Source organism: Phyllostomus discolor, chromosome 5 (assembly GCF_004126475.2).
Source record: "Phyllostomus discolor isolate MPI-MPIP mPhyDis1 chromosome 5, mPhyDis1.pri.v3, whole genome shotgun sequence".
NCBI lineage: Eukaryota > Metazoa > Chordata > Mammalia > Chiroptera > Phyllostomidae > Phyllostomus > Phyllostomus discolor.
Window position 1 is genome coordinate 108761180 of NC_040907.2, and position 25402 is coordinate 108786581.

General features: G+C 48.4%; 1 protein-coding gene across 1 annotated transcript in view; it reads left to right on the forward strand.

The window, feature by feature from the left end:
- ARHGAP22 (Rho GTPase activating protein 22) overlaps positions 1-25402 on the forward strand; it is a 71950-nt gene that overhangs the window by 39796 nt on the left and 6752 nt on the right. Inside the window, 3 exon segments of the mRNA XM_036026705.1 lie at positions 1870-1995; positions 22005-22212; positions 24837-24969. Of these exon segments, the coding sequence (XP_035882598.1) occupies positions 1870-1995; positions 22005-22212; positions 24837-24969 (467 nt within the window).

Genomic DNA, 25402 nt, shown 5'->3' on the forward strand with positions numbered 1-25402 from the left:
ACAAGCTTGGAGCAGCATGAGAGCAGGACTATGGGTGGTAGTACAGATGGATTTGAGAGCATCTGTCAACACCTGGGCATGGCAGGTCCAAGTGTGTAGATGAAGTTTGTATGAAGCCTATATGACTTGGGTGGCCCTCTTTGGGGAAAAGAATTGCAAAATTAGACATTCCAATTAGGGACAAACTTCAGTATTCATTTAGAACAAACAAGTAACCACAGCAAGTTCTCAAAGCCAAGGATCTCTAAGTCATCTTGAAACTCTTTTCCAGAAAAGCTTTCTGGTGGTATCCAGCTTCCCATCCCCCACCTGGACCACTCAGCCATTTCAGCCCTTGCAGTCCATGCAGAGCCATTGTCGTCACCTCAGTGGCAGTGCCCACACCCCACTCATGACCCCAGCAGCTGGCTGAGCTCTGGGGTAGCCTGTGTTTTCAGCAGGTCCACGCTACCTATTGGGCTTCAGGCTGTGTTATTGCTGCTTCAAGCTGTCTTCCTCTTCACCTCTGTAGCTCTGCTGCTCAGTGGCTGCATGGACCCAAAGGAGCAGGGCTGGATGTGTAGTGATGGGCCCAGGAAGGCACCCTAGGGTTCAGGCAGTCTTGTCTTCTTGCTCACCACCTTCCTGAGCTTTGGGTCCCACTGGAATCTCCTGCTTCCCACCTAGCTCCCTGCACCCCCTCAGTGAGGATGCATCCCTTCCCCTGCTCCAGCTCTCAGAGCAGCCTAGGCAGCTTCCCCAGTCCTCGGTGGCATTGCTGTGACCACAACAGCCTGACCCCAACAGGTCACCTTGTTCGTGAAGGATGGTGGGAACATGGAGTGGGTCAGATCCCAGAGCTGGGAACTTTGAATCCCTGACTTTACTATACATTAGCTGTGTGAATTCAGGCAAGTTCTTTAATCACCCTGTGCTTCAGTTTCCTCTTCTGTAAAATGAAGCTAGTAAAAGTATTTCCCTCAGCATTGCCCATGAAGGTTAAAGAATCCTAGGAAGGCAGGTGTGTCTGTCAGCTTTGTTCATTTAAGTGTCTGCAGCTTATAGAAGGGTCTCAGGCAGGTACCAGTGCTCAGTAAGCTCTTACTTCTGTGTGATCTCTGTTCTGGGGCTGCAGCCTCCAGTAAGGATCATCTTGGGTGTCACAGTTGTCCCCACTGCCATTCTATCTCCTTGGGAACACGGGTCCCTGGGCCTCACCCCACCAGCAGACAACCCTGGTTAGGGTCTGAGGCTCTGTGATCTTAGGCGAGTACATAGGTGAGTTACATATTGTGTGATGTTGGAGGAGGGGGGTGCATCGAGACAAGATTGTTCTTGAAAGTTCTTAAATTGCCTATGAAGTTCAGTGTAAATTGTTTTATCTATATTCCAGAGATTAACTCATTTGCATGTGAAAAATGAAACATTTACACATGAAAACACGAGAACCACTGAAGTTACTATAGGAAAAAGTCGGTTCAGAAATAGAGCTCTCCCATCTTGTGCCTTCAGATGTGAGCAGGGACAGGTGCAGAATTATGGAATTTTACTTTGGGTACTGAACTCCACTGGCCTCTAATCTGCATGCTTTTAAAAGTAGTGCCCCAGGGTGATTTTAATAATTCTGATTTGATACAGAAAAATAAGACTGAGGGAGAAAAGAAACCCTGAAGTGTCACAAAGACAGATATGTGAGGTGTGAAAGGAATAGGCTGCAAAAATAGAACCCAGAGTCCAGCTCTTGCTGAAAGGTTTTGGAGAGACAGCTTTCTCACAGCCCAGGGAATAAAAAGCTAACTGGTTTGGGGGCTGGAGAGAGTGCTGTGAGGGAAGGCACCTTGTGTCTGCACAAGGGTCCCTGTAGTAAGCCTGTGTCTCCTTGTCTTGCAGATGCCGTGGAGCGGGAGAAGATGCCGGCCAACCCTGAGGTGCTCCTGCTCATGGCCAGTTCTCAACGTGACATGGAGGACTGGGTGCAGGCCATCCGCCGGGTCATCTGGGCCCCATTTGGTGGAGGTACTGCCCATAGCCCGCATGTTCACCCTCTAGAACCCTTGCATCCAGGTAATCATGCTCCTCACCCCACACTGGGCCTACAGGACCCCTCTTGCTTAGGACTCCCTGGCTGTGTCCCATGCTTCTTAAGGCAGGCAGGCACTGTTGTCCTCTTCTGCCTCAGGCCCTCAAGAGCTGTCCCTCAGGTGCACCAAGCAGACCCTGGCAGTGGAAATCAGGGTCCCTTTTCAAACACATGCCATCCTCCAACCACATAGTCCTGAGCCTTTTGCATGCTTGGTGCTCAGCATCAGACCCCTGTTGGGTGCTTCAGGTGGATGAGTTCTGCACAAAGGCCAGAAGTGAGCACCCACAGGGTCATATCAGATGCCTAGGTACAGTATCCTTCCCTCTGTGGCACCTGCTACAGCTGCAGAGGTCCCTTGCACTGCTCACAAAATCTGCCCCCATCACTAATTGGAAACCAGTAGTTCCCATTTAGGCACTTCCTCCTTTATTTATAACATTTATTGAATGCCTAAAATGTACCAGGTTTTGTTCTAGACACCAGGAGTTTGGTGGTAAACAAAGTAAAAGTAGGTGATGCCATTACCCTCCCTTCCTCTGCATTGAACTATGGGAGACAGCATTAGGCAAGTTAAATGTCACATGATGTCCAGCAGAGAGAAACTGCAATGAGCAATATAAAGCTAGGTGGAAGGACAGAAGTGGTGTTGCATTAGTGGTTGTAACCCAGCCAGCTTAATGGAGTCACCAGGAGAATGCAGGGGAAGAACATTTAGGCAGAGGGACCAGCAGTGCATCGGCCCTGAGGTGGGACTGATTGAAGCATACACAAGGAATCTCAGGAAGGCCAGTGGGTCTGAGGGAGAGAGGACAGGAGAGTAGAGGACCTGGGATGACAGAGGTCACGAAGGCCTGGGAACATGGTGGAGATTTCAGGGAGGGCTCTGAGCAAGAGACAGATATGACCTGACTTAGGTTTATAAAAAGAGCTCTCTAGGCTGCCATGTTAAGGGTGGACCATAGACAAAGGTGGACATAACAGTCTGGGACAGTCATGGGACAAGGGCCATGGGGACATGGACTGGTGTGGGAATGGAGAAGACTGTGAAGAGTGGGCAGTTGTAAATGTGTTCTGAAGGTGGAGCTGCAGGGTTTTGCTGATCTGGACATGGGGTGCCAGAGAAAGGAAGGATGACTCCCAGCTAGGCAGTTGCTGTTTCTGTATGTTGGTGTCTAAGAAGTAATCATGAAAGGAGCTTTTAGAAGGGATCACCACTCCTGCTGGGCTGGGGCCACCAACTCCCTGCTGAATGGGTAGACCAGGGGCCCTGGGATGCTGAGGTTCTGACCACAGGAATCATGGAAGTCCTCTGTCTCCCCACACAGAGTTTAATTGGCTCTGACTCCACACAGAGGCAAAAGTTTATCTTTTCAAGCTCACAGCACACCTCTAGATCATGCAGGCACCACAGGCTGAGCCTCTTCCTTCACTCCTTACCTCACCAGCTCTCCTCTCCCATTCCTGGCTATATAGTTCCTGACCACCTTTCATGCAACCACACATCTCTTATGTGGAGGAGTCAATATAACTTTGAAAGTCAGAGTTTCTTTTCTGGACTTCATAAATGGCCTCACACTGTTAGCCACAGCCTCCTGCCCACTGCTGATTGCAGCAAATATGACCCCAGCTGAACTGCTTGGGAGGACCCAAGCTCACCCAGGGATTTTTGCATCCTCTGTGGGCTTTCTTTGGTGCAAGGTGGTTAAAAGTGAACCAACAAAACAGAATAGAGCCCAGAAGTAGACTTCTATATAGCTGGACTTTGCTTTATGACAGGTGACACCTTTGAACATTGGAAAAATGAGAACATAGCCATGATGTTGGGTGAAAGACTTTTTAAATGAATTAAAAGAATCATTAATCTTTGGGAAAAGACTGACAAATTATACCATATAGAACAGGGGTTTCAAAAGTCATTTTCACAGGGGACCACATCAGCCTCGTGGTTGCCTTCAAAGGGCCAAATGTAATTTTAGGGACTGTATAAATGTAACTGCTCCTTAACAGTTAAGCAAGAGCTCAGTGCTGCCGCTGGGTAGAAACAAGGTGCCAGGCTGGATAAAACAAGGTGGCCCATGGGCCTTGTGTTTGCCACCTGTGATATAGAATGAAGAGTATCTATTCTTTAAAAAATAGATTGAGAAAATGAAAAGATAAGCTACAGGTTGGAAGAAGGTACCTGCTACATATACAACCATCAAAAGACTCACTCCTCAAACTCTTGCAAACCAATAAGGCCAAGATAGACAAGCCAGTAGAAATAAAGGCAAGAGACTTGAACAGCCACATTGCAGCAGAGGAAATCCTTGTGACCAATGAACACAGGCGGTAACCTCAGTAGTAATGAGGTTTCCTTAGGGAAATGCAGATTAAACCACAACACGATCCTTCCACTCATCCACCTGCATAACTAAATGAAAGGGACTGCACATTCCAAACATTGATGAGAATAGCAGGTCACAGACAGTTGCATATATTGTTAGGCAAGTGGCTAGTTGGCAGTATCTGCAAAAGTCGGTACATGCCTATGTTTGAGCGGTTCCACTACTAGGCATGTTCCAAAGAGAAATAAGGGCACAGGTATGCCAGGAGACTCATACACATCACATGTTCACAGCAGCCTTATTTAAGATGGCTTGATGACAAATAAATAGGATTTATTCTACAAGAATGAAAATGAATTAATTACAGCTCTACCCAACATACCTGAATCCTAAAACATACTGTGAGACTTGGGAAGCCTAAAAATGTGCTTTATGATCCCACTTATATAAAGTTTATAAGTTGAAAAATAGGGCAGAAGTAAAATACATATATTATTTATGGATAGGTAATTAGGAAGCAAAAATATAAAGACAAGCAAAGAAATGAATACCATAGAAGTTAGGATGGTAGTCATAGTTACACAGGTGTTCATTTTGCAATTATGTCTTTTTGTGCATATATTACTATATAACAAAATTTAAAAATAAAAAAGAAACTACAGATCAAAGAGTCTAAGTAAATATGCAAGATGATACAGCTAGTCAAGGGACCAGAGCTGAGAAATGAGGGCTGATGTTCTGAGCCCAAAGGCTGTGCTTTGTCACAACCCATGGAGGACTTAGTCACACTTGGTTTGCTTATTGGCCCCTGCCCTATCCTATCTCTTATACTCTTCTCTCTTCCCTTCCCTTCCCTCCCCTTCCATTCTCTCTCTCTCTACCTCTAAAGCTCTAGCTCTGTCTATCCCTATCTCTATCTCACCTTCTTTCTCCTTCTCCCTCTGTCTCTGTGTCTCTCTCACTGCTTGTTAGAGTGAGAACCCTTAGCAGAATTCCACATAGAACCCAGATTTGCCCCTCTTCCAGCCCCTCTCCCATCAGTATTTATTAGACTTCTCAGGCTGCATGCTGAAGAACTTGCAGGAATTAAAACAGGACCTGTCATCAAAAGTGCTCATCTCCTTTCTACAAGGATAGAGGAAATGCAGAAATCCCAGGGTTAGTGATGGCAGACATGTCTGGGCAAGCATGGGCACTCACAGGCGGGCTCAGTCGGCTTCTGGAGATTTCCTGGCAAAGCTGTTATTAGCCTGGGTTCCCCAAAAAAGGAAGCATAGAGAATCAGTCCTTCTTTCACTGTTTTGTAACAGAGCCCAAGACCCTTTTCAAGCATATTTGTTTTGGTAGAGAGCAGGCCACCTCTGACAGACAGGAATGGGCAGCATGCCTCCTATAGTTAGAGAGCCTGAGTGTCCCTACAGAGAAAGTTGGGTCAGGCCAGTGGGTCAGAAGAGCCTGTTACTGCTGATGGCCTACCTACGGTGGCCCAGACTGTGGTGCCCTTTGTCTGGGCATTCATTAATTCATTCCTTCATTCAACCAGCCATTCACTCAAGAATGTGTTCTAGGGACTAGGGATACAGCAATGAGCAAGAAAGACAAGGTTCTTGCCCCCCATGGAATGCAAGTTCTATTAGAAGAGACAGATAAACAAGATAAGTAAGCTCATTGTAGCTTAGATGGTAAGGAGCTCAGTGGAGAAAGATGAGGTAGAGAAGGCAAGCATGGGTGATGGAAGGGGGGCAGAGGTTAGGGACATTTGAGTAAAGGAGATGAAAGAGTGAATTAAATGTATACCTGGGCAGAGAGTTTTGGAGGCAGAGGCAGGAATGTGCAGAAAAGGAACAAAGAAGCCACTGTGGCTGGAGCAACATCTGTGAAGGGGCAGAGAGGAGGAAATAAGTCAGAGAAGTCATGGAGTGATAAATAAGCAGGGCCTTGTGATCATAGTGATGCCTCTGGCTTTTCCTGAGTAAGGTGCTGCCCTTGACAGGTTTTAAGCACAGGAGTGGCAGAGCCTGACTCAGGTCTAAAAGAATCCCTGTGGCTGCCATGCTGAGAAAAGATAAAAGAATGCAAGGATGAAACAGAGAGACCAGTTAGGAACTTATTAGACAGTTATACAGGTGCGAGATGATGGCAGCTTGGCCCAGGATGGTATTGGTGATGAGAAGTAATTAATTCGTGATGTATTCTGAAGGTACAGCCAGTTGTATTTCATTCAAATGGAACAAAGTCATAAGAGAATGAGAGATGTCAAGGTAATTCTGAGATGTTTTGATCCAAGCAACTGGGAAGATGATTAGTTATTAATTGAAATGAGAAAGACCACACATAGGAAGTATATTTGTTTGGTAGGAAGATTGAGAGTTTGCTTTGGGGCTTAGTCTGAGATACCTATGAGAAGCTCAAGTTTAAATATCAAACAGGCATTTAGACATTTAAGTCTAGAGATTAGGGCGAGAGGACTGGGTTGGAGAGAGAATGTGTGTCACTGACATGCAGATGGAGTTTGAAGTCATGAGGTTGGCTGAGACAACACCAAGCCAGTATAGGGAGAACCAGAGCGGAGTCTTGAGCTGCTCCCCAGTAAGAAGTTGGGGAGCAGAGGATAAGCCAACAGAAGGAGTTGGGAAGAGGCCCAGTGAGGGAGGGGAGCCAGGAAATGGGGTCCCTAAAAAATTCAGCAAGATTAGAAGAGAGTATCTAAGGAAGAAGGAGCAGTGATTAGCTACTCCATGCACTGCTGATACATCAGTTAGAAGAGAATGGACACTAAGCACCTTGAGATTGGTCACTTGAACAAGGGAGGTTTTGGTGGAAAGCTGGAGATAAAGCTTGAAAATAGTGGGTATGAGAAAGGATAAGAAGTAGGGAACAGGAGTGTGAGCATAGCCAGCTCTATCCAAAAGTTTGCTGTAAAGGGAAAGAGAGAAATGGGACAGTAGCTGGAGGAGGAAGTAAGGTAGAGGGTTTTGTTTATTATTTTTCCTTAGTTGGGAGAAAAACAGCAATGCAAAGGATTGATGGTATAGGAGAGGCAGAGAAGAATTGCTGGAGTACCAATATTCCTTGTGGATATAGGTGAAAAAATGCTCCATACACTACTAACAAATTGAATCCAACAATATATGAAAGGATTATACACCATGACCAAATGAGATTTTTCCCAGAAATGCAAGGACAGTTTAACACCAGAAAAATCAATTAATATGTCAATAGAATAAAGGACAAAATCCACATGATTGTCTCAATAGACCCCAAAAAAGCAATTGATAAAATCCAGCACCCTTTCATGGATAAGAACACTCAATGTTTTAGGGGTATAAGGGAACTTCCTCAATCTGCCAAAAAGCCTCTACAAAAAACATACTTAATGGAGAAAGACTGGATGCTTTTTCTTTAAGAAGGGAATAAGACAAGGATTCTCTTTTACCATTTCTATTCAGCATTGTATTGGAAATCATAGTCAGAGCACTTAGTCAACAAATTGAAATAAAATGCTTCCACATAGGAAAGAGGAAAGTAAAAGTACTTATATTTGTAGGTAACATCATTTTGTATATAAAAAAATCTTAAGAAATCCACTAGAAAACTATAAAAAATTCAGCAAGATTGCACGACACAAGTTTAGCATACACAAGCCAATTGTATTTCTATACAGTAGCAGTGAACAAACTGAAGCTAAAATCAAGAAAACTTCATTTACAGCCCTGACCAGGTATCTCAGTTGGTTAGGGCATTATCCTGACATACCAAGGTTGTGGGTTTGACACCTGGTCAGGGCACATGCAGAAAGCAACCAATGAATGAATGAATACATAAGTGAAACAACAAATCCATGTTGGTCTGTCTGTCTGTCTGTCTCTCTCTCGCTCTCTCCTCCCTCTATCAAAATCAATTTTAAAAAGTTAAAATAAGAGAAAACTTCATTCACTATCACATCAAAAAGAATAAAGTAGGAATAAAATTAACAAACAAAATACAAAGCTTAATACTCTTTTTTAAATTTTTTTATTTTTTTTATTTTAATCATTGTTCAAGTACAGTTTTCTCCCCCCTACTCCCATTCCAGCCCCTCCACCCAACACTCCCCCCTTCCCCCCATTACCCCCCACCCCTAGTTTTTGTCCATGTGTCCTCCAAATTTGTTCCTGTAATCCCTACCCATTCCCCCCTGAAATTCCCTCTTCTCTCCCCTCTGGCCACTGTCAGACTATCCCCTATTTCAGTGTCTTTGGTTATATTTTGCTAGTTTTTTTGTTTTGTTTTGTTGTTTAGATTCCTGTTAAAGGTGATATCATGTGGTATTTGTCTTTCACTGCCTGGCTTGTTTCGCTTAGCATAATGCTTTCCAGCTCCATCCATGCTGTTGCAAAGGGTATGAGCTCCTTCTTTCTTTCTGCTGCATAGAATTCCATTGTGTAAATGTACCATAGTTTTTTGATCCATTCATTTACTGATGGGCATCTAGGTTGCTTCCAGCACCTAGCTATTGTAAATTGTGCTGCTATGAACATCGGGGTGCAAAGGTTCTTTTGTATTGGTGTTTTAGTGTTCTTAGGATAGAGTCCCAGCAATGGAATTGCTGGGTCAAAAGGCAGATCCATTTTTAGTTTTCTGAGGAAGTTCCAAACTGCTTTCCATAGTGGTTGTACCAGTCTGCAGTCCCACCAACAGTGCACTAGGGACCCCCTTTCTCCACATCCTCTCCAACACTTGTCGTTTGTTGCAAAGCTTAATACTCTTAAAATGACAAAACATTGTTGAAAGAAATTAAAGAAGACCTAAATAAATGGAAAGACATTCCATGTTCATGGATCAGAAGACTTGATATTGTGAAGAGGGCAGTCCTCCCCAGTGGCTCTCTGGATGTCTCTGCCCAGCTCCAGGGGGCTCCCTCAGGAAGCACCACCCAGCCAGCTCTCTGAGAGAGATGAAAGAAGGGAGTCACAGGGTACCCAGCACTGTCTGTCTTGCATGAGTTAGTCCTTGCCTGCAAGCTCTCAAAGGTGAATCCCATGTTCATAGGAAGGTGCTTAGTAAAGCTGGTCTCATTGATGTGTGAGAGGAGAGTGAGCACAGTTTTCAGCACCAGGCTGCGGTCTGGGTATAATCTGGCTCTTCTCCTTGCTTCTTTGTGACCCTGGACATGCCACTTATCCTCTCTGTGCTCTTGTTTGCGAAATGGGAATAAAAATATTTTCTTTGCAGGATTGTCCTGAGAATTAAAAGAGAAAATGGGTGTAAAATACTCAGTCCTCTCTTAGTACTAAATAGCCCTCATCTATTCAGAAAGCACAGAGCATCTGCCATGTGCAGGTGGGGGATGTGGCAAGGAAGAAAAGAGATCAGAAAAAGCCTCTATCCTACTCCCCAGGACAGACAATAGCAAGGAGAGTCCATTTCGTGGCACAGAGCAGTGGTTCTCAAAACTAGTTGGCCTCAGAATTACCCAGAGGAAATACTGTAAAAATGGACTATTAGCTTCACCCACAGTTTCCAACTCACTTGGTGTGGCCCTAGAATTTGTATTTCCAAGTAGTACTGGTCTGGGCCCACATTTTGAGAGCCATGTTTTAGGTGGTGAGTTCTACTGAAAGAAAAAAAAAAGTAGTTTTAAATACAGTGGTGAGGCAGGCTGAATGTGAGAACGACATTGAAACAAAGTCTTAAAGAGGTGAGAATGGGCCAGGGCAGTGCCACTGGAAGTTGTGCCAGACCAAGGCCACAGCTCAGGCAAGAGCAGCAAACATCTGATGTAGCCTTGAGCCAGCACCGAGGAAGGTGGGCAGGAGTAAGGGAGGACCAGGGCTAGATGGGAAGGGGCCTGATGGCTGAGGCTTCATGGGCCCTTGTAAGGACTTCAGCTTTTACTGATAAGTGAAATGGGGAAGGGGGCACTGGAGGGCTTTGAGCTGAATGACATAATCTCATATGTAGTTTAAAAGGACTACTTTAACTGCTGAGCAGAGAGGGACAAGGGGAAGCCCAGAGACATATATGTAGTAATCCAAGCAGAGACAGCTGCACTATGGTGGGTAGTAATGGAAGAGATCAGATTCCAGATCTATTCTGAAAGCATGTGGGTATGAGAGAAAGGGAACTCCAAGGGGTCTGGCTGAGCACCAGAAGGACACAGCTGTCATTAACCAAGAGGGGAAGGCTCAGCATAGAGCAGGTTTGGGAGGTTGGGGCAAGACTGTAACTCCTTTGAACATGTTTGAGTTTATGATGCCTATTAGTCATTGAACCAGTGAAGATGCCGAGTAGGAAGTTATATACAGGAGGCTGAGGGGATATGTGTGTAACGTTAGTACTCAATAACTGGTAGCAAGGTAACTATCCTACCTATAGGCTAGCAAACCACTGAGCAAAACCCAGGACCTATTTGTCACAGTCTTATGGGCAGCAGCATGGAATGACAGTTCTGGGCCAAGGAGCCTGGTCTAGGGATGGTGTCCCTGCCCAGAGGGACCCAAGGGGTCAGGCAGCAGACGTGCAATGGCCATCAGAGCCTAGCTGCCCAAAGGCCAGCTGTGTGGCTCATGTAGGCCTCTGACTTTCCTCTGACCTACCAGAGCCAATCCTCCTGCCTGAGGGTTCCTCAGGAACCATGGGAGGTGGGGATGCGGAGGGGACAAATGCAGCTTCCAGGGGCCACAGGACAAGACACTTAACATGGAGAAAATCCCAGCCTCGGGACAACTTGGAGGGACAAACACAACCTTGTTAGTCTGCTGGTAGCAGTCATTATTTGCTGGAATGCTATCTTTAAATGGAAGTTCTCAAGGCTCAGTCAGGTTCAGAAGGCAAGGTCACTGGCCCCAGGCTGCCAGTGGCAGAGCCTGAGATCCCAGTGGACCACTTCTCCCCATTACTGCTTGCACCATACCCCAGCTCTTATGGGAAATTCAAGAAGAGAGTTTTAACTTCCAGTTTCTCTGAATGTTCACATAGCAGGCAAGAGGGCCTGAGTCTTTCCTGGCAGCCCATCCAAAAGGGGAGAGAAAGGACTGTTGCTGATCTGGACTGGGCTTTGGGTCACTAAACCAGCAGAAAGAGCACTGAAGCTTGATTCTGGTGCCCTCAGCCCGTTCTAATAGGCCCTGTGGGTCCAAATACCAGGTGGAAGAGGAGATACCCTATAGGCCTTGGACCCCATCTCACATCAGCTTGGTCCCAGGCTCTGCAGGCAGATCTGGCCTCTTCTGGGCTTAGGGGTTGGTTCACAACTGGTTCCCTGCACTGCCTCAGAAGCCTGTGAGCTTGGAGCCTCAAGGCAGGGAAAATAGCCCCCTGCCACAGACCCCACTGACAGGAGCTATTTACTAGGAGAATAGGCAGAGAAATAGCTGTCCTATCTTGGGATAGCCTGGCAAGGCAGTGAGAGGGATTTGCAGGGGGTTGCTCACAAGAGCTTCCTGTGCAACTCAGGATAACTGTTCAAATGCCTTTCACCCACCTTGTCAGACCTTTCGGTCCTTCTGCCCTCCCAGCGGCTGTGATGGGAGTGGCCTGTCAGCATGGCTTGCCTGGCTTCAGAGTGTGCTAAGTAGAGCTCAGATCACAGTCCAGGGAAGAGCTCATCTTGGTTACTGCTGAGATGAATCCAATGTAAGGCATGTGCCAGTGATGCTGCACAGTGCCCTGGTGACACAGCCGAAAGGGGGGAAGTTGGGCAGAGGTAGCTACTTGCCAGAACAGCTGATGTTTACTCAGCATGTCCCCATGACAGGCTCTGCATCTCGATTGACCCTCACAGCAGTCCAGTGAAACCTTTCCTGGTATAGCCCCTTTACAGGTTAGGGGACAGCAGCAGGGGAGGCTCAGGTGACCTGTCCAGGTCACAGAGAAGTAGACAGGAAGCTCACTTTCTAACGCAGGCCTGAAGGAGCACAGAGCTTGGGTGCTAGAGGCCTGCTCTGAAGAGTAGGATACCAGGAGGCCACCTGGGGCCCTGTGGCCAGTTCTCTGGCCCTCCGCTTCCTCCAAGTGGCCATGGTTCTCCTGGGGAAAGAAGGAGGGATCTCATGCTGCCATGTAATGCTCTCACTAGAGATTGTTGTATCAAAATCGTATTGTAGAGGGACAGAGAGGCCCAGAGAGGTTCAACAACTCGCTTAACAGCACACTGCAAGCTGGGAGCAGGGGCAGCCTGCCTCCAGTGTCAGCCTACCTGTGGATTCTCTGTTACCAGGCAAGCTTCAGAGCGCCTGAGCCTCTGGATCTGAGCTGTCTTGGTGGGGGGGCAGTAGGGGGAAGTGTCATGGGGAAGCAGTCCAGGCTGAGGAAAGAGGCTCTCCCTGAGGTCATGGGCCCAGGGTCTGCAGTACACACAGTTCAGAAACAAGGGCCACCCCCAGCTGAAGAGGTCATTTGTCACCATGTGCTTGTGTGAAGGGACAGATCTTTAGCTTCTCAGCAACCTGGCCCTGCCCCAAGAAGACAATTTTATTACTACCTCTACACACCCACCCCCAACAGGCCCCATGGCTAAAAATTACCCTCAAGGTCTACTGGGTGCTTGACAGTGAATGTCATTCCAGAGCCTTCTAACTGGGAGGCAACTGCAGACTTTCATCATTGGGGATCTAGGTGAGGGTGCAAGGGGTTCCCTAGAGACCAGCAGGTCTAACTCAATGATCACACAGGTGGGAAAACTGAGGCAGGAGAGGAGAAAGCAACTCAGCACAACGGCCCCCTGAGAGTCCCACCTACCCCTAAAGTGGGTACCTTGACTGAGCCTGAGGACCCTTCTCTTTAATGTACACAGAGTTGCTCAGACACAGTGGGTCCCTGGGCCATGTGATCCCCGGGCTTTCCTGGCAGGCTTAAGGCAGGGCATTCCTGGGCCTGTGGCCCCCTAGCACTGTGAACTGTCCTTTCTGTCATTATGTTTACCTGAACTATGGGAAGGGAAACTACATAGCCTCCCTCTTTGCCCCCTTCTCCTCCAAACCCTACACTGGTATCAGGGCCCAGACACCAAGAAACTCAGTTAATCAAGATAAATAATTTATTGTTACAGTTTTTAAAATGCAAATTAGTGCCCCAAAACTCCATTGTGTAAGTTTCATTGCTACTCTAACCAATTACCATGAATTTATTCTCTCATCGTTCTGGAGGTCAGACTGAGTCTTAGAAGCCTAAAATCAAGGTGTCAACAAAGCTGATTACTTACGAGGACTTCAGGGGAGAGCCTGTTTCTTGCCTCTTGCACCTCTAGAGGCTGTGCACATTCCTTGGTGTGGCCTCATCACTGCAATCTCTGCTTCCCTCCTGACACTGCCTCCTCTTCCACAGCTGACCCTTGAACAACATGAGGGTTGAGGCACCAACCTTCATGCAATTGAAAACCCACATACAACTTTTGACTTGGCAAAACCTGAACTACTAATAGCCTACTGTTGACTGTTGACTTACTGATATCATAAACAGTTAACACATATTTTGTATGTTATAGGTATTATATACTGTATTCTTACAATAATGTAGAGAAAATGTTAAGAAAAACATAGGGAGAAAAAATTCATTTATAGTATTTATTTAAGAAATTGCATATAAGTGGACTCTGGCAGTTCAAACCATGTTTAAGGGTCAACTGTATATTCAGATTTCCCTCTGCCTTCCTCTATGAAGTCCATCTGGATAATCCAATGTAATCACTCCATTCTTAATTTAATCACATCTACAAAGTCCCTTTTACTATATAAGGTAACTTAGTTACAGTTTCAAAGGATTAGGATGTGGATATCTTTAGAGAGTCTTTACTCAGCCTGACACATCCATGATAAACAAAATTTTGATATTTTATAAATGGAGTTTTTGCATTTTTTTAAAATTTATTTATTTTTAGAGAAAGGGGAAGGGAGGGAGAAAGAGAGGATGAGAAACATCATTGTGAGATGTAAGAGAGAAATGTGTCCCCTGACTGGGGATCAAACCTACAACCCAGGCATGTGCCCGACTGGAAATTGAACCAGCAACGTTTTGCTTTGTGGGATGAGGCCCGATGAACTGAGCCACACTAGTCAGGGCTAATTTGCATTCTAAAAAAATATTACAATAAAATATTTACCTCGATTACTAAAGCTTTTGGCAACCACCTAAATTGTTCACCTGTGGTGAGTGACTTACTTGCGTTACCCTGGTTTAGGCCCTGCTTAATAGTAAGAGCAAAAAGAGTGACCCTGCCCTGCACACTCCATTTTCAGATGAGCCCCACTGTTCCAGCCTCAGGGCTCCCTTAACCCCCTCCCTTGCAGAGTTCTACCCACAGGAAGGACATTCCTGTTTGTTGTTACATGGCCCTCAGCTTTGCTTCTCTTTTCCCCCAGCCCCTCATGCTGTGTGCCTGGGACTGTGTACCCATTCCAGTCGTCCTAGTCCTTGTAGTATGGGATTGCGGGCTCTTTTCACAGAATGCTGCCTTTGTGAGGTCATAGGCTTTGCAGAAAGATCGTTTAGATTTAAATTGAAGATCTATCATTATCTGTGTGACCCTAGGAAAATGACACAACCTTTGTCAGCTTCAGCTGTGTCATCTGGAAAAAAATGGGACATTGATAATAGCTTCTCCGGACTGCACTGGATACTGTATGTTAATTCCTAAGCACCGCCCTGCACTCAGTCCCTGGTGCTCTCAAGCGCTGGCCCTGAGAGGTCTGGAGCTCTGAACTCCAGCTCTTCCCAGATTAAGATCGGAGTTCATAAGTCTTTTGGCAGGGTGAGGCAGACCTAATCACCTGATCTTCCTGAACCTCCATTGCTCCACCTGGAACACCTGCCTGCCAGTTTGCGGGGAATGGGAGCTCCTAACTCCAGTCCTTGGCCAGGACGGCGGGACCTATCACGGAATTTACTAGTTTTTCTGGGGTGCAAAATAACATGGGGTATTAGGAAAAAGGGGGAGCAGATGATCGAAATCGCCGATGTTCCACGGGTTTCAACTTTAGGCTTGGCATTTCAGGCATTCGCAAGTCCCGGGCTCTTCCTCCCTCCCTCCAGGGTCCCGGCCCACGGAGGGAGGGCGGGCGGGCGGGCAGCGGGCAAGCTGCTACCTGCGTGCGTGCCGGGCATTCCTGCCGCCGCCGCTCGTCCGCGCCCGAGTCTGCCATGGGCCTGATGCCGGCCGCGCGGGCCTCCTACGGCTGCCGCTCCTGCCCGCGGCCGTGCTGCCGCCTGCCAGCCTGTTGTGCGCCCGCCGCCCCAGGTAGGGCGGGACAGGATGCGGGCGTCTAGGGCCGGGAAAGCAATTCAGTTAAACCCGAGACTGGCGAGGCAGGTGAGAGGAGCGCTAAGCTTGCGCAGCTGGGAGCTGGGGGAGCGCCGTGGTGCCAGCGCTGGACCCTGAGTCGCCCTGGGGGAGCGGACGCACTCGTATTCCAGGGCAGAGGGTGAGGCCGGGCGCCTGCTACCCGAGTGGGCGTCCCGCGTGCGGAGATGAGAAAACAGCGCGAGGGCTTGCAGAGGACGTGCCTCCCCCGCCCCACCACTACTAGGGGACTGAGACCGAGCGGGGAAACGCACCCGGGGCTTCCTACTCCAATCCCAGGGCTCGCCCACTTTTCCTTCCCTGGGTCTCAGAGTGCCCCCACTTCGGGGGCTGGCTCTGGGCAGACCCCCTCCCCCCCCAAGATGATGTTTGTCTCTCGCTTTTTTCTGTCTGCTGCGCTGACTTTAGCCTGTTGCTTGGCGAGGCCTGGTTGGGCAGGAAGAGCCAGGGAAAGGGTTTTACACAGGAATAATTTTTACAGCACATAGGCACAACTGCTGGAGTGATCGAAGGATGGGTTTACAAATGGTGGGTGGGTGCAGGGAATACAGCTCCTGCCCTGGGGAGTGGAGAAGAAACAAGGATGGATTACCCAGTTTGTGGATCTCTGGAGAGAATTTTAGAATTATTTTCTCCTACCGTCTCTTCTGTGACTGTGCCCTTAGGGCAGGCCTTAGGTATCAGCTGGGGGATCAGTTCCAAGAGGGAATCCCAGCTGTCTCCCTTTCCTGGATGTGGGACTGGGGACAAGCAGAGCCCAGCCCTTTCCTTCCCCCAGGCCTCTAGGTCAAAAGAAGGCCATGTTTACCAAGTACCTGCTTCAGGGTGCCTGGTGTAGTAGGCACTCCCATGGTTGCTCACAGCTCCACAAAGTGGCAGTGGCCGATACTCAGAGAGGTTGAGGTCATGCAGGACAGGGATCTGAGCCAGCTGGCCACTTGGCTTGTAGGTTTTCTGCTCCTGTATGGGATTCCAGGCTTTGTCAGAGGGCAGCTGGAATGAACGGAGGCCCAGCCCAGCTCTGAGCCCTTCAGCAGGTTCATCCAGAGGAAAGGCAGCCTCTGCCAGTTTTCTCTCCCTGGCAGAGCCAGTGCTTTGTGAAGAGTGTGGGCTGGGACCTCGAGGAACCTACATGCTGGCTGGGTTTCCAGGGATCTGACAGATCTACTGGAACTGGCTCTTGGCAATACTAGCTCTCCAAAATGTGCCAAGAGGGCTGAAAGAATTCAGTGCAGCTGTTCTAGGCTTTACCAGGTCCTGCCAAAGAGACTCTGGGAACAGAATGGCATGCAAGGCCTCTGGGCTAGGGAGGCTACGTCCTGTTCACTGAGTGCAGGGGCCTCTAGTGGGAGAGAATAGTTGGGAAGTAAGCCTGGAAGACTGAGTTGAAATGAGGCTTTTCCATGGGGCTCCCTAAGGCATGTCCCTTCCAAGGGTGGCAAGTGGGACAGTGTACTTGGGAAGCCTGCACTAGCTCTCATGCTCCGCATGACTGTGCTGGGAATGTAGACTCAATTCCAAGGTCTGGCAGTGGGCAGGTGGCTGCCTAGGGAAGCTTTGAGAAGTTCCTAAGGCCCACTACCAAGGGTCCTGGCCTCTGTCCAGCCCCAGAGTGGCCTAGGCTGGTCCTCAACACCCAGAGGCACTATTCCCTCTTATTCAGGGCTCTGTCACCTGTGCTTAGCAGTGAGACATGTGGGTTTAAGATGTTCTTCTTTAGCTAGTATGATATTTGAAACATTTTTAAATTGGTTATTTAAAATCAAGAGAGTTTATATAAAAATCTATATTCCCAGTCTCTTTGGAAAATGCACAGATCTGGTGGCACCAGGCCCGAATTCCCAAATGGCAGCACCAGAGAAGTTCAGTGGCAATCTGTGCCCTTTGGTCCATATACTTGATCCTTCTCCACAGTCCCCAATACCCAGCCCATACCTCACTCTCATTGCTTTACCAGGCAGTCACCTCTTCTACTTTGACCTGCAGGGCACAGATGTCCCCCGAGGGCACTGGGATCAGGACCTTCAGTGAATAGTCAGGGGACACCCAGGGGGAATACCCTTGAGCAGACAGCCTCCAAGAGTAGAGGGAGCTTGCCTGGCATTGTGCCCTCCATGCTTGCCTCCTGCTCACCCACAGGTCCTTTCATTTCGGCTTTCCCACCAACTAAATGTCCTGTATGTCTGCTTTCCTGCTACCTGGCCTGCACCCAGTACACAGGCTCCTCTACCTGGAGGCTTCTTTCCTTCTCAGTCTGTGCACATTTCTTATTAGTCCTTGGGAGGAGCTCAGCAGTCCCCTCCTATGTGAGCTGTCCTAAACATTGCCTTCAGCACAACTACAGTGGTCTTACTGTCCTGGCCGCCATCACAGCTGATGTGAAGATACTCACCCCCGCTTGGTTCCTCACCAGGGGCCACCTCCCTCTCCCTGGTCGGAACCAATGCACGGGGTGGAGCAGAAGTCAAATGAACACATAGCCCCTATCCTATCATTGTGCTCAGCCTTACTCCCTCAGCTCACAGGTGACTGAAGCCACAGTCAGAGGAAAGAGACACTGAGAAAAACAATTCTAAAACTCTCTCTAGAGAGCCACAGATCTTGGGTAATTCCATCCAGCCTCTGCTTGATGCCAACCATTCCTGAGCTCCTGTCTCCTGTCCTCAAGACATCTGTTGTCTTTCTGTCCATCCCTTCCTCCACACTTCCATTCTCTCACACTTGGGCCCCAGCCCTGTCTAGGTATTAGAGAGCCCTAAAGCTGCCCAGAGGGCTAGAAACATGTAAATCCCACCAGAACCTTCTCTGCTGGAAACCCTTTGCTGCCTCCTGACTGCCCCTACCTACCCCCTAGGAAAAAGTCCAAACTTGGTCCCTGCCTGTCCTCCACCAGCCTTTGGGTACAAAGCCTGGACCAGACAGAGAGCATATGCCTCAGAGCCAGCCCCACTGTTCATGGGTACCTGAGTCTCTGAAGGCCCCTCCCAACCTTAGCAACAAGCAATGCCTTCTCCAGGAAGCCCCTTGAGCACTTTCCCCACACCCCATAAACAGAGCTGTGAGAGCTAGGAAAGGGGGGCCCCTGGGGCCCTGAGTTGGAAGGGGGGAACTGGCCTGCAATCAAGTCAGAGGCCTAAAGGCAGACATGGGTGTGGCCTGATGAGGACCCAGGGGTTGTAGAGTGGGCATGAGGGAGGATGCTTGAAGAGACTGGAAGAATAGCAGTACCCTGCCCTGGAAAATACCAATGGGTCATGATGAGCATTGACCCTATATGTCCCTCAGGAATTCTGGGGAATAGGAGCCTCCCCCAAGGCCCTCCAAGTGCTGAGCCTGGCTGGATGACTGGGTTAGGGCTGGGGGAGGGGACATAGGCAGAAGATGATGGTTAAAACCAAAGGCCATAACGACAAAGATTCCATCTGCATTGGGCTAGGTGCATATCCTGGCTAAGTCCTCGAGGAGCAGGAATCTTTTCAGAGTGTCCCCTTTTCTGGGCCTCAGTTTGTCTATAAAACAGGATAATCACACCTGTTTTTATTAATAATAATAGTCTCGAGTTACTCAGCTATATGAGAATAAATATATTGATATATGTGAAATGTTTAGAATACACCTGGTCCCACAAGTACCATGTGTTACCTATTTCAGCACTTTCCTCATACACACTCATATGCACACACATGACCCCCCACATGCATGTATAAACACACATAGCCCAAGTGCACACAGACTTTTTTCTAAAGCTCGGATGGCATTATTAGGTGCATTCCACATGAGCATGGTTTCTAGAAGGGTATGTTTTCATCCCCTGGGTTCTGTGTGCTTTGTCTTTGGGTCCTGCAGGGTGAGGAAGGACATTTACTGAGCCCTGTTCTATGCCAGGCACTGTATTACAAATTGATATATCTTATTTCAAAATAACCAATGTGTGTGGGGTGACAATTAGGTTTCCTGAGTCCTGCCACCACTTAGTGCCAGGGGAAGAATTGAGAGTCTTATCCTCTGACTCACCATACAGGTCTTGGGAAGCCACTTGCCTGGGCTATGTCCCTTAGGTACCATATGCTTCTGGTATACTCCTTAACCTGCCCTGCAGGGGAGTTCTCTGCATCATGGATCTGGAAGCTATTGGGCACTCCAGAGTCCTCTTAGAGCTTAAGGCTGGGAGAAGGCTGTTTTTCCTGTTATTCTCACTACAAGATAGAAAGCTTTATGGGTCTCAGCTCCTTCTACTCTTTGCCTTGGCTGCCAGGGACCTCTTAACCCAGCTGTATATATAGTTCTCACAGGTTTTCTCAGTCAGAAATTCCTCTTTTGCTCTATCTCTCTATCCCTCATTTGCTTTCTTGTCCTGTATTAAATGTTTTGGATCTTTTACTACCTGATTTTTTGCAAATCTTATTAAAATATGGCATACATAAAAGTATCACAATCACAAGCATACAGTTTAATGATTTTTCTCAAAGTACACACAACCAGAGAAGCAGTGTGCATCACCAGCACCCAGAGCCTGTCAGGCCCCATCTAGTCGCTGACCCACTGAGCTAGCCATGTTCTGACCTAGTTTTGCACTTTACATAAATAGAGTAGTGAAGTTTTGTGCTGGGTCTGGCTTTTGCATTTTTGTAATGTATTATTTCAAATTTTTACTTACTGATTTTAGAGATGCGGGAGAGAAAGCTCAAGCTTTTTTAAAATTCTTTTTCCAAAATCCTCACTTGAGGATATATTTATTGATTTTAGAGAGAGAGGAAGGGAGAGAGTAAGAGAGAGAAACATTGATCAGTTGCCTCCCGTACGTGGCCTAACTGGGAATCAAACCCATATCCTTTTGGTGTACAGGGCAGCACTCCAACCAGCTGAGCCACCCAGCCAAGGCAATGTGTTTGGTTTTTCATAAATTTTAAAAGTTTTTGGTACATAGAGCTAATGTAAAATTTACCATCTTAACCAATTTTAAGTGTACAACTCAGTGGAATTAAGTATATTCATAATGTGTAACCATCACCATCATTCATCTCCAGACTTCTTTTCATCTTGTAAAACTGAAACGATGTCCCCAATAAATAATAACTCCCCATCGCCCATCCTGCAGCCCCTGGCAACCACCCTTCTACTTTCCAATTTTTTGATATTCTAGTATCTTTTATGAGTGGAATCATGCAGTATTTGTCACTTTGGGACTAATTTCACTTACTATAATGTCCTCAAGGATCATTCATGTTGTAGCATGTGCCAGAATTTTGTTCCTTTATAAGGCCGAATAATATTCCATTGTAAGTACATACCACATTTTGTTTATCTATTCATCTGTTGATAGACACTTGGATCGCTTCCACTTTTGGCTATTTTGAATGGTACCACTGTGAACATGGTTGTATAAATATATGTTCAAGTCTACTGTCAGTTATTTTGGGTATATATGTACACCTAGAAGTGGAATTGCTGGGTCATATAGTAATTCTGTTGTAAAGTTTTTGAGGAACTCCATATTGTTTGCACAATAACTATACCATTTTATATTCTCACTAACAGTGCACAAGGGTTTGCAATTTCTCCACATCCTTGCTAACATTATTATTTTTTGTTTTTCATTTTTATATTTTTAATAGTTCATCTTTATTGTACTTTTTCATTATCATTTATTCCCCATCCCCTCTTCCACCTTGTTATTTTGTGTCTTTTTTTTTTTTTAAATAGCAGCCATCCTAATGAGTGTGAAGTGGTATCTCATGGTGGTTTTGATTTGCATTTCCTTGATGATCGGCAATGTCAAGTCATGATTGCGTTTCCATGTGAACACATCGTGCGCCTTATCACATGAGCTCTGCCCCACCTGTTCTGTTGATATCTGTGTTAGGGCCATGTGAGCAGACCCTGACGTATCTGCTCATTCTGTTGCTGATGGGCATTGGGTGCCTATCCATTTGGAGAGATTGCAAGGAGTGCTGCTAAGAACATTCTAGAGCAGGTCTTTTCATGGACATAGACTTGAGTTTTTAAATCATTGGCCTCTCCTCTTTGGAGGTTAGTATTGCATGAATAAACTAATCAATAAAATGTGTAATACATGTTCCCTGCAGGCCCTTTTAAGGTTCCTCAGGCTTACATAAGCTCCACAAGACAAAACAGGACACCTGTCCATAGTGCCCTTTTGCTCCCTATCTCAGGTGGCCTGGCATCCAGCCGCCTAGCAGGTGCCTTCATAGTTTCTAATCTCCCTCAGGAGCAGTCACCTTTGGCCCTGACACCACCCTTGCCCTCTGTTGTCCCAAGACCCCCCTCTCACCACTAAGCTGGATAGCTGAGGGTGTGACCAGGTCCTCTCTGTGCCCAGGGGTCTTTGGGCAGCACCTGGAGGACACAGTCCACCTTGAGCAGAAGTATGGACCCCGCCTGGCCCCTTTGCTGGTGGAACAGTGTGTGGACTTCATCCGGGAGCACGGGCTTACTGAGGAGGGGCTCTTCCGCATGCCAGGCCAGGCCAACCTGGTGAGGGACCTGCAGGACTCCTTTGACTGTGGGGAGAAGCCACTGTTTGACAGGTGAGCCCCTGGGGGAGGGATGAAGATGGGGCCACCTGCCCATTATCCCCCTGCTGGGCCTTCTCCCAGGACGTCAGCTCCAGAGTCAGGCTTGCATGGGTGCCCAGGAAGCCTGGCAGCAGGACTATGGGGAGAATGGTTCCTCACATTGCTGCATATGTGCTGAAACAGACCTCCCCAATGGACAGAGTACAGAGCCCCACATCCCTGCATTTCCCCTAGGCCCCCTTTCAGGGATAGTCCTGCCACAGAGGAGGTTGCTCACTTCCAGGCAGGTTTTTTTCCAATGCAGGTGCCCCTAAACCCAACTCAGGCAGGAGAAAGGAAGGGCCACTGCTTCTCCATTCAGGACTTCAGGCTCTCTTTAGAGTGTCTGCCCTGGTTCTGCTTAGGGTGACCTGCCCCTAGGTTCCATCAGTGCCAAGATGGAGCAGCAGCTGTGGCCCCACATCCTCTCAGGTTTCCTGATGGGGAGCAAGTCTACTCCATCTGTCCTGGGCCAGTGCCCATCCTAACCCATCATTGGGGCTTACCAGGTCCAGGGATTTACCCTTTGGGCAGAGTCAACCTCACTAAGAGCCAAGGGGCTAAGAATAGGGGAAAGGGGGCTGTTTGGGGGGTGCTACCCATTTGGGACAGTTTTTCATAGGAAGTTCTTCCTGCATCAAGCTTACCCTGGCCTTCATGGAGCTTTCCTTTTCTTCTTGGATCTGCCCTCATAGATGTGGCCCTCTATGCCTCAGGGTAGTTTATGGGTTCCTATTGGGAGCCCTGGCCTTCCTGGGCCTCTTCTTGGAGCAGAACACCCCCTGTCCCTCCAGCTTCTGCCCAGACCCATCACCGTAGCCAGGATAGTCTGCCCATGTCTTTCTTCAGATGTAGAGTCTGAGACCACCATTCCCCAGAGGAGATCTGCCCAGGAGGCACAGGGGTCCCTCCATCTGGAGCCCTATGAAGCTGCATTCTGATACTTTGAATTGGTGGTCCAGAATTTGCAATCTCAGCGAGCCTGAGGTCCGTTCTGAACCTCTGCCAGCCAGGCCTCTTCCATCCTATGCCTGTGTGGTCCAGGATTGTAGTTGGAGGTTACTTCAAATGATGCCCCTCTGTGATTCATGGAAATTCACCCTTGACATTGGGCTCTGGGCACTTTTCCTTCTAGAAACTACTTCCTGGGTTATCTAACACCATTCTTTCTCATTTTTTACCATGTCTGTGGTGGTACTCTGGCCCTGCACTTGTGCCCACCTAATTGCTCCAACGCATTGCAGAGCAGTCTCACTCCTAGGTAAAAACCACACTCTGCACAACAATGAACTTCAGACCCAGGTCTTGGGCTCCCTGCTCCATAAATAGCCCCACCAGCCTGGAAGCCTCAGTCAGCAGAGCTGTCTCAACTCCAACCCTTTCCCAGCCCTGGCCCTGGGGTATGTAGCAGTTCTAAGCCTGTCCACCTTGTTGCCAAGTCCCAAGGAGGGTCTCCTTTGAGCCAGACCCTAACTGCTCCATTGACCCTCACCATAGTCCTTTCTTACTTCCTTCACTCAACTTACCTCACCCATCCACTGAGTGAGAGCACCCCCTCAGGCATGGGGATGTGGCTATGAACTAGACAGACAAGGTCTTGCCCTCAAGGGGTCAGAAAAGATGGCAAACAGGTAAATGCACACAAAGGGGACCAGTAAGTCTTCAGTCAGCAAGCCCAAGCCCTGTCTGGCAGACTAGCTTAGAGGAAGTTCAAGATCGGGACACAGTACCCAAGCCCAGGTATGCTGCCCTCCATGGTGCTCACCTTAGCCTGGGCAGCTCTGAGCTAGAAGCAGGAGACTGAGGACTGGGAGCAGACACATTGGGTGCCAGGTGCTGGAAATAGGGTGAGGAGCACAGAAGCCCAAGCATCCATTGAGGAAAGGGGCTGACCTCTGACCTGCCCATCCCTGGTGGCCAGTACCCTGGGCCTCCACTCTCTTTGACATGGCCCTTCTCCTTCCATCGCAGGGCAGGTGGGGGTGGGAGCAAGCTCAGGCTTGGGCAAGGACAGCTTGTCCAGCCTGCTTCCCTGCCCATCCCTGCTCCCATCCTCCCAGGAACGGTGCAGCTGCCATGTCACCCTGCAGAGGACTCTGAGGTGGCCACTGGGCCCTCAGAAGGGGACTCTTCATTCCTACTGGTTCCCCGACCAGCTGCCCCAGGGCTCCTCTGAGCCAGCAGGATCATGTATGATTCCTCCCACCCAGAGCAGCCACTGTGGGGGAGCAGCTGCACCCTGCTGGCCCTATGGCTTTTACAGCAGTGGAGAGTTTCACACTGCCGTCCCTGAGGGCCAACCCATACCTGAGGCACAAGGCTTCTAAGCAGGGGCCTGGGCTGTGGGTCATCTGAGCTGGAGCTCCAGTCCCTACCCAACTCAGTACCACTGTGCCAGGCTCCTGGAAGCAGCCTGGGCATTTTCATAACAGGCAGTGGGAGCAGATGCAGTCCCTAGCCCTCTGTGGCTCTTTTTTGTGCGCATGCACATACACATGCAAGGGTGTGAGAGCAGAGCCTGCCGCTGGGTGGGGACATTCTGATCCCTCTTTCAGTTCTCTGGCACCCATGCTTCTCATGTGTCCCCTTGCTGGCAGCACCACAGATGTGCACACGGTGGCCTCTCTGTTGAAGCTGTACCTGCGGGAGCTGCCCGAGCCTGTAGTCCCTTTCGCCAGGTATGAGGACTTCCTCAGCTGCGCCCAGCTGCTCACCAAGGACGAGGGGGAGGTTAGTGGCTCCTGGGGAATCATCCTGGGAGGTGGACCTGCTAGGTGTAGGGAGGGGGCTGTGGAATCAGCACACAAAACTCTGACTCTCATCATGTTTTGAGACATGTAGATCCTGACCTGAGGCCTGCTCTGTGTGTGTTGGGGTAGGGGCAGGAGAATCCTGCTATGGGGGCAGGTTTATCTTGCTTTGTTCATGGGGCAGCCTGGAGCATCCTGATCCTAGGGGGTGAGGGGTGTTGGAGCACTCCCTCTGTGCAGGACCTTCTCTGCATGAGGTTTCAGCCTGGGGAGGGGGGGCTCAGAGCAGGTGCCTCCTAAAGCAGGCCAAGTTTTGGTCACACCTAGTACACCACCCAGTAGGCACTCCTATTTCACCACCCAATCCTACACTCATGTCAGGCTACCCAGTGCCACGGAGTTTAGAAACAGCC